A 17618-nucleotide genomic window follows, 5' to 3' on the forward strand; every position below is an offset into this window, starting at 1 on the left:
GTATCGCCAGCAGTTTCCAACGGCGCGACCTTGATGAGGCCCAATCCAGTTCGATCGCAGCGCCGCCACAGTATTTTTCCACGTCGGGCGCCTCACTGCAAAGCATGCGCCGCCCCAGCCGCTCATCCCACTCGACCATATTCTAGTACACTCTACTTTTACCTTCCATTTTTCAGTTCTTTCGATGGGAGAAGGAAATGCCTTGGCGCGCTGTATTACAAACGCTGTGGGCTATCGCATGGAGCAGGAGCGCACACTTGGATGAACGCAGTGTTTGTAAAAACCGTTAGCACGCACGTTAGGCGCTAGCATTAGGGCCAACGACGATTAGTAATGCAGTGCATTTTATTGCGATAGCAATTATATGGACACTTGAACCGGATTTCTGCCGTCGGCGTCGCCGTCGTCGTCGCCGTCGTCGTCGCCGTCGCCGTCGCCGTCGCCGTGAGGTTCCCTATAGATAAAATCTTCGCCGCGCGCCGTATGCCCGAGAGGAAGCGTGCGGAGACGCGCGCTATCACGGAGAGCAAACACACTCAATCTCCCACGCGCAAGCAAGGAAGCAGGAAGCCAGCGCCGGAGAGAGCAGGGGGGGGGGGGGGGGGGGCGCACTTCTCTGCCAACAACCGCGCTCGTCGCTCGCTCGCACCGTCTCTTATCTCCACACGGCTCTGACCTTTAAGTGCATTCACCGCTCAGTTTCCGTTGCAGCGATAGACCGCACGTACCTTCGCCCGCTGCGGCGTATGCTTGCTGCCAGCGTTTTGACAGTCGTTGTCTGCTGTCATTCAGTGCGATCTCTTCGTGTTTGTGCGCGCTCACACCACGCTTGTTCATTCAGTTCGTAATAGTCGGGCCACATTTTCCAACGCACGCTACACACGCAATGCTGCCCGGATCGGCAGTGCAGCGCTACAGGTGTGTCCCTTCGCACGCGCTGCCCACGGGAAGCGCTTCTCATCAACACCACCGTTTCACACGCGCCTTCTCGTGGTCATCGAGTCTCTCTTCATGTCGGTCTACTTACGCCGCAGCACACCTCCTTACTTAATCAGCTCATGTTTACTACAATTCATATTGCTACCAAAGCCGCTCACCTTACTTCGTATGACATTGCTGTGTTGCTATCGCATTCATTGCTTCGCCCTTAGGGCGAAACTGTGACATTTTTTAGCATAGCTACCAATGTACCGCCAAATGGGATACCTGCGCACATGTTAGGGCACATTTGTCTGTTCCGGTGATATGTCAAAGCAATCAATACACTAATGACGTACGCATATGCTCGGCCGCACACGCATATAACGCCTGGAAAGGACTGGATGGGCTCAGAGTATCTGGCGCACACTGTAAGTGAACGAGAAGCTTTAATGAATTTATAACGTGGGATATCAGTCTGCGTGAACCACCCGATTTAAGTGATGCAGCCTAGATATGGGGAGAACCTAAAGAGTATCTGAGAATCAGACGACACATAAGGCGCACACCACATACGCGACATCGGTTCATCGCACACTAACAAATTCTGCGTTGTCAGCATACACATTACAAGTCTCTGTGCTGTTAACATGATGCCTGTTTGTAATGCGCTTCTCGCTAAAACTGGCATTCATAACCTCTATTTACATGATTGGATCGGCATTTTGCTTTCTTTATTTTACTGCCGCAAAAGTAATGCTATGAAAAACAACTGTAAAGACTGTCTTGGGATTGCCGAGAGCGACTACGGAGGTCATATAATGTGGTGAACAAATGCGGAAGTATATACACCATGTCTATAATAAACTCTACAAAAAGGCTTTAAAGAAATGTCAGCAGTATATACAATCCCAGTGGCTTATATCAAACGTAGATCCGTATTATCCGCCTGTACCTCCGCTTGGTTACAGCGTACACGGGTTGGGCCGAGTTTAACGACTTTTTTCTATAGACGGCAAGTAAACCTGAAGCAATAAGACTTTTACAATATCGGCTGTCCTTTCGTTCATCTCACAGCTTACCGCAATCGGTATACGGTCTGTTCGCTCGAGTTAACATGATCTTTGGTGATGTCCCACCCTATAGCCTTCATCGGGGGGGGGGGGGGGAGTATAGGAAACCATTAAAAATAATTTCAAACACACAGAAGTATTTATTCCGCCTCCGTGTGGTTCGCAAGGAAAAATTATTGTCGGGGATGCATTCCCGACTAACTAGGGTGCCGGGCCCGGAGGTTACATGTTAAAAACCAGTGCAATACTGGATGAAACTCGCCGAGCAGACTCTTAAACACCTAATTATCTGGTAAAATAATAATTAAGGACTGCGTAATTCAATGACAGAGATGCCATGGTGACCTTTATTGCTTTTCTCGGTAGACATTCTATAAACTGGCAATCGGCTAAAGAAATAGCAAATAGAAAAACTTTTGCATATAAACGGCGTATAGACCGCTAATATAGACAAAAAGAACACAGTTTAACGACTTTTGTGAAGACTCAATTTATAGACGGGGAATAGATAAAAGAAGTAGACACCTTATCAACTTTCGCATATAGAAAATCTATAAACCGGGCGTATCAACACCTTATCGACTGTCGCCTATAGACAGTCCTTAGACACAGAATGAACAAGAATAAACAGACACGGTATCGACTTTGGTCAATACGTAGTCTATAGAGCGGAAGATCACAATAAGAAACAAAGAACTTATCGACTTCTTTCTGTAGACCGACTATAGAATGGAAGTAGACAAAAAGAAATAAAAATCTTATTAACTTTTGTCTGTGGACAGTCTATAGACAATGTATGGACAAGAATAAATAGAGACCGTATCGACTTTTTTCTATGGGTTGTCTATAGAGAAGTAGACAAATGAACAAACATCTTATCGACTTCTTTCTGTAGACCGACTATAGAATGAGAGCAGACAAAAAGAAATAAAAATCTTATTAACATTTGTCTACAGGCGGTCTATAGACAATGAATGGACAAGAATAAATAGAGGCTGTATAGACATTTTTCTATAGATAGTCTATAGAGAGGAAGTAGACACGAAGAAACAGACATCTTATCGACTTTTTTCTATAGACTGTCTATAGAATGTGAGTAGACAAAATGAAATAAAAATATGATCAACTTTTGTCTATAGACAGTCTATAGATTATTTATCAACAAAAGAACAAAAGAAAGGGAAAGTTGTCTACAAGAAGTCTATAGACATTCTACAGTCAGTCTAAACTCATTTTTGTAAGGGCATGGCGCCCTAATCTACGCTCCAGCGGTGTCTCTGATCGAGTAGAAAGAAATCTCGAAGGCTATGTTTTAGCCGTCTGAGCCGGCAGCGCGGTTGTGCCTTAGTGCGTGCGCAAAATGCCCACTGCCCCCCTCCCCTCACTCTCTGCACCGTTGTCTGAGCCGGTGGCTTTGATCTTTGATGCACTTAAACTTACAGCACGCTTCATCGTCAGACACCCGATCTCCGGGTGTCGGGATGAGCCTGGGAGCAGAGGGTTTTTCACAGTACATTGTACTAGCATGGCTATGCTCAGAAAGGGAGAGCAACAAATTAGGGTCAGGCAGTCGTGCATGGCGCCGACGTGGGGGAAAGGAAGGGAAGTAGAAGAGACGCTCCAGCGTGTTCACGGTCATGGTTTCTGGGTGAAATATCGCGCGGCGCACGAGCTTTCGACCTTTCAATCTCAAGCTTTCGATCTCACGATAAGCTTTACTGCAATTTTCCTTTTCTGCGAGATGAACTTTCGTTCGTGCTTACATTCGAGATTCATTTGGATAGGTTGTACTTAAGATCGGATCCTCCTCGGAGAGGAGAATCGAACCTTGGGGAAGTGGGCCGAGTATGCGAGAAAGTATAAAAAAGAATGAGAACAAGACCCCGAGTTCAAAGGAGGGTCCTGATGCTTCTACTTATAGATGGCTTGCCCGTAACGTCATAGATGCAGGTACTCATTGTGCTAATATCGAAACATGTTTCCCACGATGACATCAGTGCACCACGTCACTTGAACGTCACCTACCGTGTTAGCATAGCAGCTGTGGTGTCATGCTGGTGGCTCGAAGACGCGGGTTTGGTTCCTGCCACGGCAGCCGCATTTCGATCGAGGCGAAATGCAGCAACGCCCGTCTACTTCGATTTAGGTGCACGTTAAGGAAACCCAGATGGTCAAAATTAACCCGGAGTCCCCCACTGAGTCATGCCTCCCAATCATATCATGGTTTTGGTACGTAGACCCCCAGCACATCAACATAGCTTGCTTCTTCACAGTAACCGGTTTTCACGGGATAAACACTGTTCTCGATTTGTCGTTTACATTTGCTCTTTGTGCGCCGTTGCGGCTTTTACCATTTCGAGCGAGTTATGTTTGGGACGTGCTCATCGCCGAAAACGACTGCGCACTTTTTCACCGGTGTGCCGTTCTGCGCAGTAATATTTTAAAACTTCGCTTACACCGATTCAGGCAGTGAGTGGCGCATCTGTTGTCCGTCACTTTTTTAACGCATGTTCTTGCCGTGCTAGAGACCTAAGATGACGGCCAGGTAGATGTAAATGGACAGTATATAGAGCACGTACCAGCTAATCTGGGACCGGCTAACTGAAAAAAAGAAACAACGAGAAAGCAAGGTAGCACGATGAGACAAATAACGCGAGATATCATAGCGCGGAAGACTGGTTTTGGCTCATAAAAAAGGAAGCCGTGGGCGCGTCGCCGTCGCCGACAACTGGACAACTGAACTTGTTCTACGCGTTAGGCAGAGGTCAATTGAGAGGTGGATGATGCTGAACATTATTTTGCCCTCACGACAGCTAAACGCAGAGTGCATAGTTAATATTACTGCAAATAAATAAAAATAATCACTTAGTACTATCTGTCATAAAATAAAAGCACTGCCATTTTGCCCTCTGCAGCGATTCGCTAGAACTTGAGAGCTTCTGGGACCAACCAAAAAGTGTTCTGTGTGCAAGCATGATGTCGCTGTTGTTGAGGTCAAGGGTCGACCGCAACGGCGGCACGCACATTTTGTTGCGACGAAAAAAGGATTGCCCTAGTCGAATGCGAAAATTTTTACACAGAAAAAACTGCAAATAAAAATGGCTATATTTGGCTACGAAATTTTTATGCTCTTTTTTCGGTTTGGCTACATTTGGACTAGAGTTTCTCTAGCTTTGGGCTACGCCGCCTCGTCCGACCTGGCAACACTGATACCAGCTGTGGCAGCGGCGATAGCGCGGCGGTGGCGTGATGGCGCGGCACACCTTTCTAGTACTGCCGCAGTCTTTCCAATACTAGCACAGATGACGTACGCGAGTATAGGCCTAGCTACAACGAAGTTTATCTCTCGACATAGGTAAGTTCAAGCTACCTACAACCAAGAGACGCAATTAATCGACCAGCTTCGCGGTGTCTTGAGCTTTGTGCGGCCTAGTGCAAGGTTTTTTTCATATAGCTCTAAAATTTTCTCATTGACACTTTTCTTGTAACTATAATAATTGAGACGTTGAATAAATATTTAAGACTAATTACCTAATTAGGTGGAATGAAAAAATAATCTGAGCACCTCCAAGCGATGGCAAACAACATTACCTTGGTTTGGTCCAGCTACGTGTCATTTGCATATTTTTAAAGTTTGGCCCTAGTTAAGTGAAGCACCCTGTATAGACGAACATCAGGTGCGTCTCAACAGCGGTAAAAGTTGTGCGAGTGCAAGCGCCCTTTGCATTTGTATCGAGGGTGAAATTCCAACCTCTGACCGCCAGGGGGCGAAATAACGTTGGCGATTGCCTTGCAGTTATCTTGAAATAGCGCCAAGTTCCCATCCGGGTCTAGTAAAAATATTCAGTAAAACACAGCACAAATTGTATAGGAACGCTCATTTAATCCGCACGTAACAACGTTGTTTATACAGATAGATTATCACAGTGTTCCTCTTGCGTCGCTTTGTCTAAAGATGTCATTTACAAAGTTCTATTCGACAGAGATGGAACATAGCAAACAGCGCGGTGGGATGTAAAATATGTTGGGATAACAGCGTTCATTGCGAACAAATTGCCATGGTTGGCTGAAACTAAAAGCAACAGGAAATCTTGAAGCTCTAAAGTAAAGTAAGAAATGGTAAGCCTTGACATTAAAATGGCTCAACAATAACTGGTCCGATGGAAAGCACGTTGCTGCCTAATGCGGTCTATTCGTTTAGAACAGCCCATACCAAAATACAGGATGCACACATGCACCAAGCTTCTGTGCAATAGCAAGGCACAATGTGTCGCCAAATAGGCAGTCGTACAAATTAAAGAGACGCATGACAGAAGAAACAATCGCCACACAACACCCGTCAGGCGATCAACCTTGCGCCAGTCGATTCGCGCAGTAATTTTCAATGCACTGTAACTAAAATAATCATCCTACTTTTTCCTAACTGGAATGGAATGCCCATAACACGAGTGGTGTTCTTGAAATGTGTTCTCTTATTTCATATTCCAATCTAATGAAGAGCCTGTGCATAGTGGCTATGCATGGGGGTACAGATATTCTGCATATTGAGCACTGCAGCGTCTGCTGCTCGTTACTTAATTGCAGAGCGTTGGAAAAATCCACCGTTTATACGACGAACGAGCTAATGTTTTTTTATATAAAGGTGTGATGACTAGCAAGCTAGACATCACATATTTAGAGGATCAAAATAGATTAAGGTTCATCGGCTTTGAAAATCAAAGGTGTACGTGATGTAATAAGGAGTGCTGAATTAAACAAAAATATCAGTATATCGCAAAAGGAATCACTTTTACGAAAATGACGTCTAAGTGCATATTCTACGGGTTCAGGTGCTGAAGTTTTACTGCGGAGGTTTCTAGCTTAAGCAGGCACTACGTGTTCAAAACAGCAAGTAGCACACCAAGGAACACAGGCACGTCATACGTAGTTTTGTCTCCTGCATTTCAGTGCTCGTATATAAGTGTTCACTTGAACTACTGGCCTCTATATTCGTGTATACAAGTTGAGGCGATGCAGCAGTGTGGCAGTTTTTATATGCGTAACTCAAGACTCATTATTTTCACGCTACTACATGCAAGTGAGGGGCACAATATACAACACTTCTTATTTACCATAGCTGTGAGATAGTAGAGTGTTTTAACATGCAAGTGCAACCAGCACAACGATTTACCAATGGTTTCGTCAAATAAGAAAGAAAACGACACAATTATGCGTAATAAAGATTATTTTATGCCAGCCAGAATATTAAAGGCTATTTACAAAGAAACTTTCTCTACGCACAGGCTACAGTAGTACTAGTACTACACTTTGATTCCTCAGTGACTTCTACAAATATGTCAAGAATCGACAGCTTCATTTGCCAAGGTGCAGTAAGTGTACTGAAGCACTGAGCCATGCAAAAGTCAAATTGTATGTGTTCCGGTTGTTTCTACAGCGACGCTGTCTATGGCTAGGTTTCTATGCGTTTTTCGTGCCCGTCAACAGATCTGCCTGTGCCAAAACTCAGCTCCTGAATTTGATGCGAAATCGCTTCATTATAAGCAAAACCTTATACGTCTCATCATTTGGATATGCATTTTGATTAAATTAGTTATCAATAGTCACCATCTTCAAGATGAGTAGACTCTCTGGTAAATAATAAGCGTTTCTCAGAGATTTACGGCTGTGAGGCCCACATCGGCCATGTGTACGTTCACACCGGCCTCTTTTTTTTTTCGTCATTCCAATCTCGCGCATGCCTAGTTTCCTTCCGCTCTCCCGGGGCGGCGGCACCGTCGTGCGTTGCCGGCATGCAGGAAGGAAAGCAAGCTGCCATTCTCCATTTTGAATTTCACTTCTCTCGTCGCAATGGGGATGCCGCGCACTCCCAAGGAGCAGCGTGCTTACGAATAGCGACAGCGAGAACAGATTCGAGAATGCGATCGGCGGCGGCGGGCGACAAACACGATGAAGATCATTCCCTAGAGGCAAGCCGCAAGCGGCTCACCATGGAAGACGACGCAAGTCGTGTGCTCTCAGTCGTGTGCCAAACAGCTTCGCTGGTGATCCACCTTCACAGAGTGGAATACCTCTACATGTTTAACTCTATTGTTCTCATAAGTAGTCTTGGACAGAGGGCAATCTAAAGGATTATTCTGAGCAAGGATCTACTTGAGGTAAAATATAATAAGAATAATTGACTGCATGAGATTTGCAAACGCTTCAGCGCCATGTAGTGCAAGAACTGGTAGATATCAGAATAGAAACCATCACAAAATATAGCGCACGAGAATCCAAAGTGAATGCCAGTCTCCATCACTGTCGCCATGTAAAAACAGTAAACATTTGCCAAACACACACAGCCCAGCTCTATGAGTAATGCTATCTTTAGAGTAAATGCATGCTTCATTCTCATCCGTACAGGGTACAGTGAATAGAACTGACAAAGATAGGAAAGCAACACATATTCTAGATAATGTTCCTCATAGCTTGCACACTTCTCTTCCAACGCCACCCATGAACATTAAAAGCCGATAAGACCATCTCACAAAAACGTTCACAATGAAAACAAGCCACTCTAACAAAGCTCCGAAAGCTGGGACATGTATTCCGATAATTCCTTTCGACAACACGATCCTATACAATATCCCAACAAGATGCTAGGATCCACTTCATTCGTATCGAGATGCTCGTAGTACGAAACTTTCTCAAGAGCACTATCAATGCACCGGAAAGACTAGAACGTGCGTGCCAAAGCGGAAACGATTTTTTCGCAGTCGCGAAACACGTTGTCTCAAGGGCCTTAGCACATCGCCACTTCGCTAAACGCTTCCAAAAGCGTGGCTCCCGCTTTATTTTCACTCAATATTCATGCTCTATTCAGGTTGATTGAGATTGAAATCACTTTATTTTACCATACTGGCACATTAGTACATAACAAAAATGTACCTAAATGGTGAGGATAGTGGGAAAAAAGCTGCATTCTGTCAGCTTGACTAGCCCCGCCACCCCCTGCTTACAAAGGCAGCAACGGAAACAAGCTCACACAGAAAAATTCTAAGTAATTTTCACGTTTCAAAGTGCGAACACATTCACGATATCATAGATAAAATAATATTTTTCGATAACGTGAGTAAACTTGCATCTGCTTGTTCAAATGTGCTCGGACGGCAATACTGTAATAATTGCAGTCCATAATTAGTTCGCGGCCATCAACACATACCAACGGTTAGTATGTCTTGTTAAACGTAAGGAGGGATTAAGAGTTAAACTTGCTGAAGTGCGAATGTGGCATTTCTTTAAAAAAAATTAATTCGGATCTAAAAGCTGTCAAGAGGCGATATTAGTATAGGGTTGTATCTTTTAAAACATTATATTTGGCAAACAATTCGGACGTGTGCGCATTGTACGATAGACCTGCAATGCAACGCAACCCGTATTTTTTGCAATATGATTCAGTTGTGCAACGATTTATCAGTACCAGTAGCCCTGAATAGATGATAATAACGCAGATGAGGAGAGTAAGTAAGCTTAAGTACGGTTGAGAGTATCGCCTAAGTAAACAGCTTGAAGTAAATGCACCTTCCAGAGCATAACTTCATCATAGTGATCGAAGTCAACCACACTAGTCCCTGTAAAAATTGCCGTACATCTACTTGCCGCGTTATCCGAAAGCAAATTTTTCCCGGTGCATATTTTCTTTTTTTAAGGTCTTGTAGCTTCGCACTGCGCCCAAAGCGGTTCTTGGCTATGTGTAACACTCGATATGTGCATTTGAGCCACATCGGCAATCCAAGGATCATATGCTGAAGCTCATAGTTCATTTTGACTAACACGAAGAAACATGTAAGACGCCGTGTTTGCCGTACATGTTTCTTCGTTTAGGTCCCGTCAGTAACGCGCTTTCGCAACTAATAATGGATTGCCAAGTCGCCCAAGTTCACAACTTCTTAAGCTCATAGTTCGTGTTTCTAACTGCACGCAGCTTGAGCACGCAAATCGTAAGAATAAAACAATTTGTGAAAGCTTGCGTTAGCCAGTTCTGATACTGAACGACATGACGAGGGAAAATCTCTGTCAAATGCCTAAGCCTTTACTTGCGTGTAAACTTAGGCCAGAAATTATTACGGACATCACTCCGTGTTAGTGCAAAAATTTACGCCCTCTCGTTAAAAGCGCATATGCTGCCATCTTCGAAACACTAGGATGTCGGGTATTACGGACACTTTTTTTTGCCCGCCTTTTGCCGCACCCAGTTAACGTCGGCAAACATGACTTACAAACGGCAAACACGTCGTCACAGCCACCTCGCTGTTCTCAGTGTTACCGTACCATTACCATTTAAGTAGTACTGTTATAAACTTGCCGTAATAATAAGTCAGGAATATAGATATTCGGCCACTTAATGCCGGTCACAACTTGCACAAAATAACGCGCCGCCGACTATCCTCGTTTTGTTCCCTCGTTCTGCCTTCTGGCGACCCACGCTTTAAATGCGTGACCGCCAGAGGCAACCAAATACATGCAGGCGCACACGGCGAAAAGAAACGTCGTCAGGGCGGAGACAGCAGTCCTTAGTCGGGTCACCGCAGCAGGAGGGCGCCGAGCGCCGAGGCAATCACGGCGAACAGCTGAGCCGCCGGGATCGCGGCTGCGCCGGTACCCGTAGTTTTATCGGGCGTGGCACACTTGTCGCCCTTAAAGCGGCCGATGCAGGCAGCGTGCGCCATCACGTGGGGGATGTACGACTGGTCATGAACGCCGGTGTAGAGGTGCGCCCAGGGCCCCGTGGCGTACACCACCACGTCCTCGCCGCCGTGGGTCTCCTGCTTGAGCGGGAAGGCCGACCGTTGCACGTAGTCGGGCTTCGCTACACCACGGAGGAGGGAGACCATTAATATGAAATAAAATTGTTTATTTGCCATCCTGTACATTTACAGATGGGGGGACTGTAGAAAAAAAGCTATCCATCAACAGCTTGACGTGTCTACAATCCCTGCGTCTGCAGAGAGGCAGCATAACATATGCGCACATACATATATGCGCACATGCATATATAACATATGCGCACATACATATATAGTTGACGTGCCATGTTGCCGCACGAACACGCACTTCAATTCATTCATTCCCACAACATGCAACGACTGGAACGGCCTTCCCGCTTCCATTGTTCACTCGTAAATATGCACGCATTCAAACAAGCCCTTGCTAACCACTTTTTGTAACCTCACTACGCTGCTAAAATGTGTTACTTTTTTTTGTGTTGATACTACCCACTCCTCTCTGTAATGCCTCGGCCTTGAGAGAAAATAAATGAAATGAAATACACACATATTGACGCGTACTCTATCTATAGACGTTTAAACGACGATGACAGTATATGCATTGACTGACTCTGAGTAGTAGGACAGGGTGTTCGAAGACGAAGAAGATGTCTTTGTGCTGGTGATTCTGAAGCTGCTCCGCCGTCTTGTTCAACGTGTGGTCTCTTGTTCGCGTTGACCCGTGACAATATACATACATACACAGGGTGTTTCAGCGAGCACTTTCAAAATTTATTTAAGCCTACCTGTGGCAGATAGCTTAATTCTAGTTAATCTGCTGGTCTACTCCAAGAGGCCGACATTACTTGCACAAAAAATTGAAATGCATAATTGACTAATCCACAAAAATTTAGTAATTAAGTTTTTAATTAATTACCTGATGCCCCATATTGCAATTTGCAAATTGTACCCGTAAAGTTTGCAAGGCGCATCCACTTGAAAATAATTCTCAGGATGACATCAGTTTCGAGATAATAATTCCCGAACTTTGCGGAGAAATGCGATGTCGTCCATGTAACGTTTTGTTAAGAAAGCAACTGGAACGCAATGCATTTCTTTGCAAAGCTCGGGACTTAATATCTCGAAACTGGTGTCATCCCGAGAATTCATTCCTAGTTGATCCGCCTTGCGAATTTCAAGGTTATAATTTGTAAATTTCAAAATTGTCCATCAGGTAATTAGTTATTAGGAACTGAATTAGTGAATTTTTGTTAATTATTCGATTATGCATTTCTTTTTCTTGTGCAAGTAACGTCCGCCTCTTCGAGTAGACCAGCTCATGAACTAGAATTGTGCTATCTGCCACAGGCAACCTTTAAGGATTTTTGAAAGTGTTCGCTGAAACACCCTGTATATAGCTGTATACATAACTTCACTGACAAGTTTCTCACTCACACTTTGCTTCATGCCAAGAACCAAATGCAAAAACACAGATACATAACGCGACCAGTTATTACATCAAAACCGTATGGTGATGACCGCAGGATGATGGTGACGTAAAACGATCAAATCGGACCGAATTATAGTAATTTAACAGTGTTGGTATTATGCATTTAAGGCATTGTTTCCTATAGTTTGAATGTGGTGTTGGTACTAACCAATCCTCAAAGTGGATTGTAACGTAATTTGGAGCATTTCTCTGAAGTTGGGCTAGAGTACGCAGGTTGCTGATATTTCGATGCATTTCCAGTTTCTATACATGACTCAGGCGATATCTGTAGAGATTGTGAGCTCGGATCACACCAGAATTATTAAAGAAAGTTATTGTCGATGCTGTGTAGGAAGCATTATATGCGTGGCGGAGATCCTTCTTTTGTAACAGGTGAATATGTTCTAGATTGGTGGGTGTTGTGTTACCCCACACTAATTGGCAATAGTATGGGGCATTGTTCTTTCTCAAGCACTCTTCAAAAACATTCCCTCGTAGGCATTCTCTTTCATTTTTTTGCGCTTAGTATAGGTACAGTCGCGAGCAAAAGTTTGTGGGCCAAAGGTGCCACGATTTAATTCTTTTCTTCGCATCCTGGGCATTCCGGCTGAAATGAAGAGCGCCCGCCTACGTGCACGTGTTTGCCCAATACAACGTATTGAGCAAATTCGAGGCCGCGGAGCTGCGCTTGAATATAGTTTAATTTTTTGCTGATGCCATGATCTCCAAACTTTTGCTCGCGACTGTACATTTTTTTTTTGTGTGTGTGCAAAGTGCTCTCAACGTTCCGCGCGCCTGTTTAGTGGGAGCGCATGTAATGGGCTCCATTCTTCTAGTTTCTGATTGTTCTAGCTACTGTAAAGGAGAGACACCGAGCCCCAGCACCCGTTCCGAGGCCGGCTGTTCTATTCTATGCCTCGTCGTCTTCTCTCCCTTCGCGCCCACTTTGGGAGCGCCTGAGGCCAAGTTCACTTCATCTTCACACTCGGCTGCAAGTTTCCGGCGCGCTTGCAACCAGGCAACTTGTCCAGGGAGTGAGGTCGTCGTTGGTGAGCCGTCCACCGCGCCACCAGCTTCTCTGGCGGGCGGCACTGACTGCAGCACGCTGGTCACAGGTCTCACCGACGATTATTCAGTTGCAGATGTGCACGTACGGCAGCAGGTTCTGGACAATGAACTCCTGCTCTGCTCAGCTGTCGCGTGCGCATTTTCCGTGTTGCCGCTGAGTGACGACGTTTCGTCGTTGCGCTTGGATCAGCCGCGCTAGAGGAAAAACCGCGAGCGTTGCGTACGTGACTGGCCTTTTCCGCGTCTCTTTCGGCGTCTTGCGCGTCTTGCGCGTGCGGGCAGGTCTTTGATGAGGATGACCTTCAGCCAGGCCTCCCTCCGTGCGCTGTGAATGGCCGCGAATTCGGCCAATGACAGCGGAGACATGCAAAGATGTGGCTCCGACGAGTCAGGAATCACGTCCCTGCTACGATCCGCGGAAAGGTCGGGTGCCTGGAGTGGTCGCACCGGTGCCTCCATGCACCCCGGCGTTGAAGTGTTCGGGAGTGAGTGAAAAACATTTATTGTCACTATATACAAAGATAGAGTTTGGGACGAGCCAGAAGGGCCCGCCCCGTACAAAGTCTAGGAGCCGTTTCACTGACTGCAGTGGACCGACAGTGGTCTCGGTCTCTGGAAGTGATGGCCTGGTGTCGGAAGTCGACGCAGAGTCCGAGACCCGTGGTGGTAAAAATGGCTCGAATTCTGGGTGTACAGCGGGGTAGATGGCGAGGCGACCTGCTAAAACCATTCCGGGTGCAGCTACAGCGGCGAGATGCTGCGGATTCCTAGCTCCGCAGGGTTTGCGTCGCAGCAGCTCATCTGGCGTAGACTGCCACGTGAAAGTAGCAACGGTGACTTGCTGCGTGTACAGAGCTTGTGGTGGAACCGGTGGTGTCGGTTTGTGATGTGCCACCCGGGTCGATGCAGCAGCGGTGGTCGCCATGCGCTTCCAACCGTCTGTGGTGGAGCCGGTGTCTGCGGTGGGGCAGCCTGCGGCCCTTTCTGTCCAGGCGTTGTTGGGAACTACTGCCGTGTCAAGGTGGTGCTCCTCAGGAGCTCCGGCCGCAGACCAGTGCTGGACGGGCTCTTTGCACGCACAAAGCAGCGATCAGAGCTGCACTCCATTCAGGCCAGGACCGCTGCCTTCATAGTTTTCCCACGCCTTGGCGGCACCTCGAAGTCGCCCCGCGGCAACCAGCCATGTCGTGTTGTCGAGCCAGGCATGGCGTGCGCCGAGCGCATTGGCTGCTTGCAGCCACAGAAAGGGCTCATTCTCAAATCCATGGAACTCCGGTAGTTCCGAGGCAACCGGTTATGGAAAGACTGCTAGAGGAAAACCGGAAGTGGCTGAAACAATGTCGTCCAGCTGCTGTGACAGCAGTGAGATGGCTCGCATGGCGTCGGTTAAGCTGCCCGTTGAGCCGCCCGTTGAGCCAGGGGCAGAATCCGCGCACCCTGAGGCGGCGGCAGCGGCCGCAGTACTCGGGCCAGCCGGACCAGTGGCCAAGGGAGCGTGAATGGCATCCGTTGAACCAGAGCTGGTGGCGGCCGCGGTACTCACTGTAGCCGTAAGCATGGCCAGGGGAGCGTGAACGGCATCCCTTGTTGGCTGAGTTGTCTATGATGTCGTGGGGCAGTGATCCAGAGTACGGGAAGCGTGGACGGCATTCCCTGGCCGCACGAGGCACCCACGACGGCGAGGATCCATGTCCAAGGCAGCGTGAACGGCATGCCTTGGGGGCTTGGGGATCCAGGTGGTCCCAGGTGTGGCATTCATGACAAAGGAAGCGTTGACGGCGCTCCCTCGCCAGACGGACCCTGGACGGCGAGATGCCGGAGGACGAAAGGCCTCCGCAGCACGGTGCTCAAGGCTGGAGCGCCTTAAGACGGTGCTTTCGTCGACTGCGCCATTGTAAAGTAGAGACACCGAGACACAACACCCGTTCCGGGGCCGGCTGTTCTATTCTCTGCCTCGTCGTATTTCTCCCTTCGCGCCCGCTTTGGGAGCGCCCTAGGAGAAGTTCACTTCATCTTCACACTACTCAGAGGAACTGCTGTGTTCATGCTCCTACGATACAATGAGGGATTCGCTACTTGGCTGAGTGTCAGAGACGTTGTGACTCCATTGTGTGGTCAGAACCTCAGTGGTGCAGGTCTAACATGGACCGTTCCGTTAACTCCAGGAACCCTGCAGGTACACTATAGTCATTCCGAGGAAATACATTCAACTGTAGTTGAAAATATCCTGTCAGACGAGTGAGACAGATGAGCGTCTTTACCTGCTTCGGAGCTGTCTAAAAGAGTTACAGGTTTAGACTACAAGGCAGCCCCCCAAATCGTACAAAGTTCTATTGAAGAGTAATAGTTCTGACCTGCTGCACAGCTTGCGTGCAACTGTATTCCCAGGTGGCCATGGGCCCCATAAGGCGTTCCTGCCGTGTCGTTTTTCCTAACTGCTGGATGCACGCTTGAATTTTAACTTCTGTTATAGGTTAAGCTGCATGCTCAGGGGAAACAGACGAATTGTCCATAGCGCAGTTCACCGGAAGAAGAAGAAGAACGATAACTTTATTGATAGTCTGGCGAGTTATTCGGGGATTTGGGCGACAACCCCTGCCTAGGCGTCGGCCACGAGACCTTGAGCTCTGGCGGCTTCCTCGGCCCGCTGGAAGGCCCAAAGTTGGTCTTCGAGGGCGGAGTTGAGCAGCGTAGTCTCCCAACGCGTTCGGTTCGAGGTTGCGTGGCTCTCTGGAAGCCCCCTGTTCGCACTACCATAACACGTGTTCCAGGGTTGCCTTGGCCTCACAAAACTTGCATTAGTTTGACGAATAAAGCTCTGAGTAACAGAGATTCAAGATCACCGGGTTTACAAACGTTGCTGTCTGCAGCTGTCGCCGTGCGACCGCCTGTCTCTTGTTCAGTTTCTGGTGTGGTGGCGGAAATTTGCACCTCGCCAGTCTGTAGTGTTGTGTTATTTCTCTGTAACTCATCAGGCGATCCTCCCGCTCCCACCCCTCACCAGACGTCACGGCCGAGGCGGCGGTAGTGTCGCTGGCGGCTCGTTCCGTAAGTCCTCGAGCCGCCCCGTGCGCTACCTCGTTTCCGGCGAGCGAGGTGGTGTGGGCGGGCGCCCATAGGATGTAAACTTTTTTATTCTCAGTTTGGCCCACGAGAAGTATTCGTAACGCCTCGGGGGAGATGCTGCCGTTGGCGTAGGTGCTAACTACCGTCTGGGAGTCGCTGATGATCACTTCGACCGCAGTGATGGCCACCGCTCTATAGCACGATGGCCACATCCTCCGCTGTCTCCCCGTGCACCGTGCGTAGCGTTACGCTTGTCTTGCAAGTGTTGTCGTGATCTAACACCACGGCCACACCTGCGAGCGTACCTGGCCACGTCCACGAACAGAGGCGTACCAACTGTTTCTCGAGTGGGGGGCAAACCGCAGATCCAACTCTCTCTCTTTATCTCTCCATATATACACACATATATATATATATATATATATATATATATATATATAATTACAATTGAAAATAAGTGAAAAAGCCTGGAAATGCATCTGTCAGGTATTTTTATTCGTGACAATAGACATATTTCTCAATAACACATCGAGGCCCGAAAAGTTATTTGAATTTACATTTCTTGTCGCGATAAAATCTATATGTGATGCAGGTACAAACGGCATTGAGTGCCCAGAGGTCCCTGATCCAACGCAGTAGCAGCAGTGTAGCTCAAAAAATATGCACATTTGTTTCAGTCAATTTTGCTGATTAAACAAAGAATTTTAGTTGGTGTTTAAGTCTACAGCATAAATGTAGCGCTAGTTAAGGTAATAGTACTGTCGAGGTTACACAGAACGAAGTACAATCAACATAAATTACTCTCAATACTAAAAAGAAAAAGACGGCAGAGGTGTGCGAACTTGCTGAATTACAACCCGATTTTTAGTGAAGCTGATTTTTTTTTCGAACAGTTGCACTAAATGTTTCAGTTTCCTGTAATTACATCGCATACTTTGAAAAGTTACCCATATATTAGTGTTCCGTTTTAAACCTTGTACCCGTTTAATGCTTTGAAGCACTTCTTGCTGGAAATAAAAAAAAAACAGTAATTCATCAATACACATCTTACTTCGTCACAAAATTTCATTATCCCCAGATATAAACAAGATGCCTTGTTTACCTCGCCGAGGACACCGGAGAAGCCATCTATACGCATCCCGTATGATGCACGGGAACAAATGGGAAAACACGGGTTTAGTAATTATCTGCAACCCTTGCATTTAAGCAGGAAAGTGAGATTTTCGCAACGCATTGCGCTTAAAATTCTCCCTATTTTCA

The 17618-nt window shown here is 46.8% G+C and overlaps 1 protein-coding gene across 1 annotated transcript in view; it reads right to left on the bottom strand.

Annotated features, from left to right (window-relative positions):
* Positions 1-9849: 9849 nt before the first annotated feature.
* LOC119435758 (alkaline phosphatase, tissue-nonspecific isozyme-like) overlaps positions 9850-17618 on the bottom strand; it is a 41842-nt gene continuing 34073 nt past the window's right edge. The window contains exon 5 of the mRNA XM_037702480.2: positions 9850-10839. Within this exon, the coding sequence (XP_037558408.1) occupies positions 10553-10839 (287 nt within the window). The 3' untranslated portion in view covers positions 9850-10552. The remainder of the gene's footprint in view (positions 10840-17618) is intronic.

This window comes from Dermacentor silvarum, unplaced genomic scaffold (genome assembly GCF_013339745.2).
Source record: "Dermacentor silvarum isolate Dsil-2018 unplaced genomic scaffold, BIME_Dsil_1.4 Seq896, whole genome shotgun sequence".
In the NCBI taxonomy this organism is placed as follows: domain Eukaryota; kingdom Metazoa; phylum Arthropoda; class Arachnida; order Ixodida; family Ixodidae; genus Dermacentor; species Dermacentor silvarum.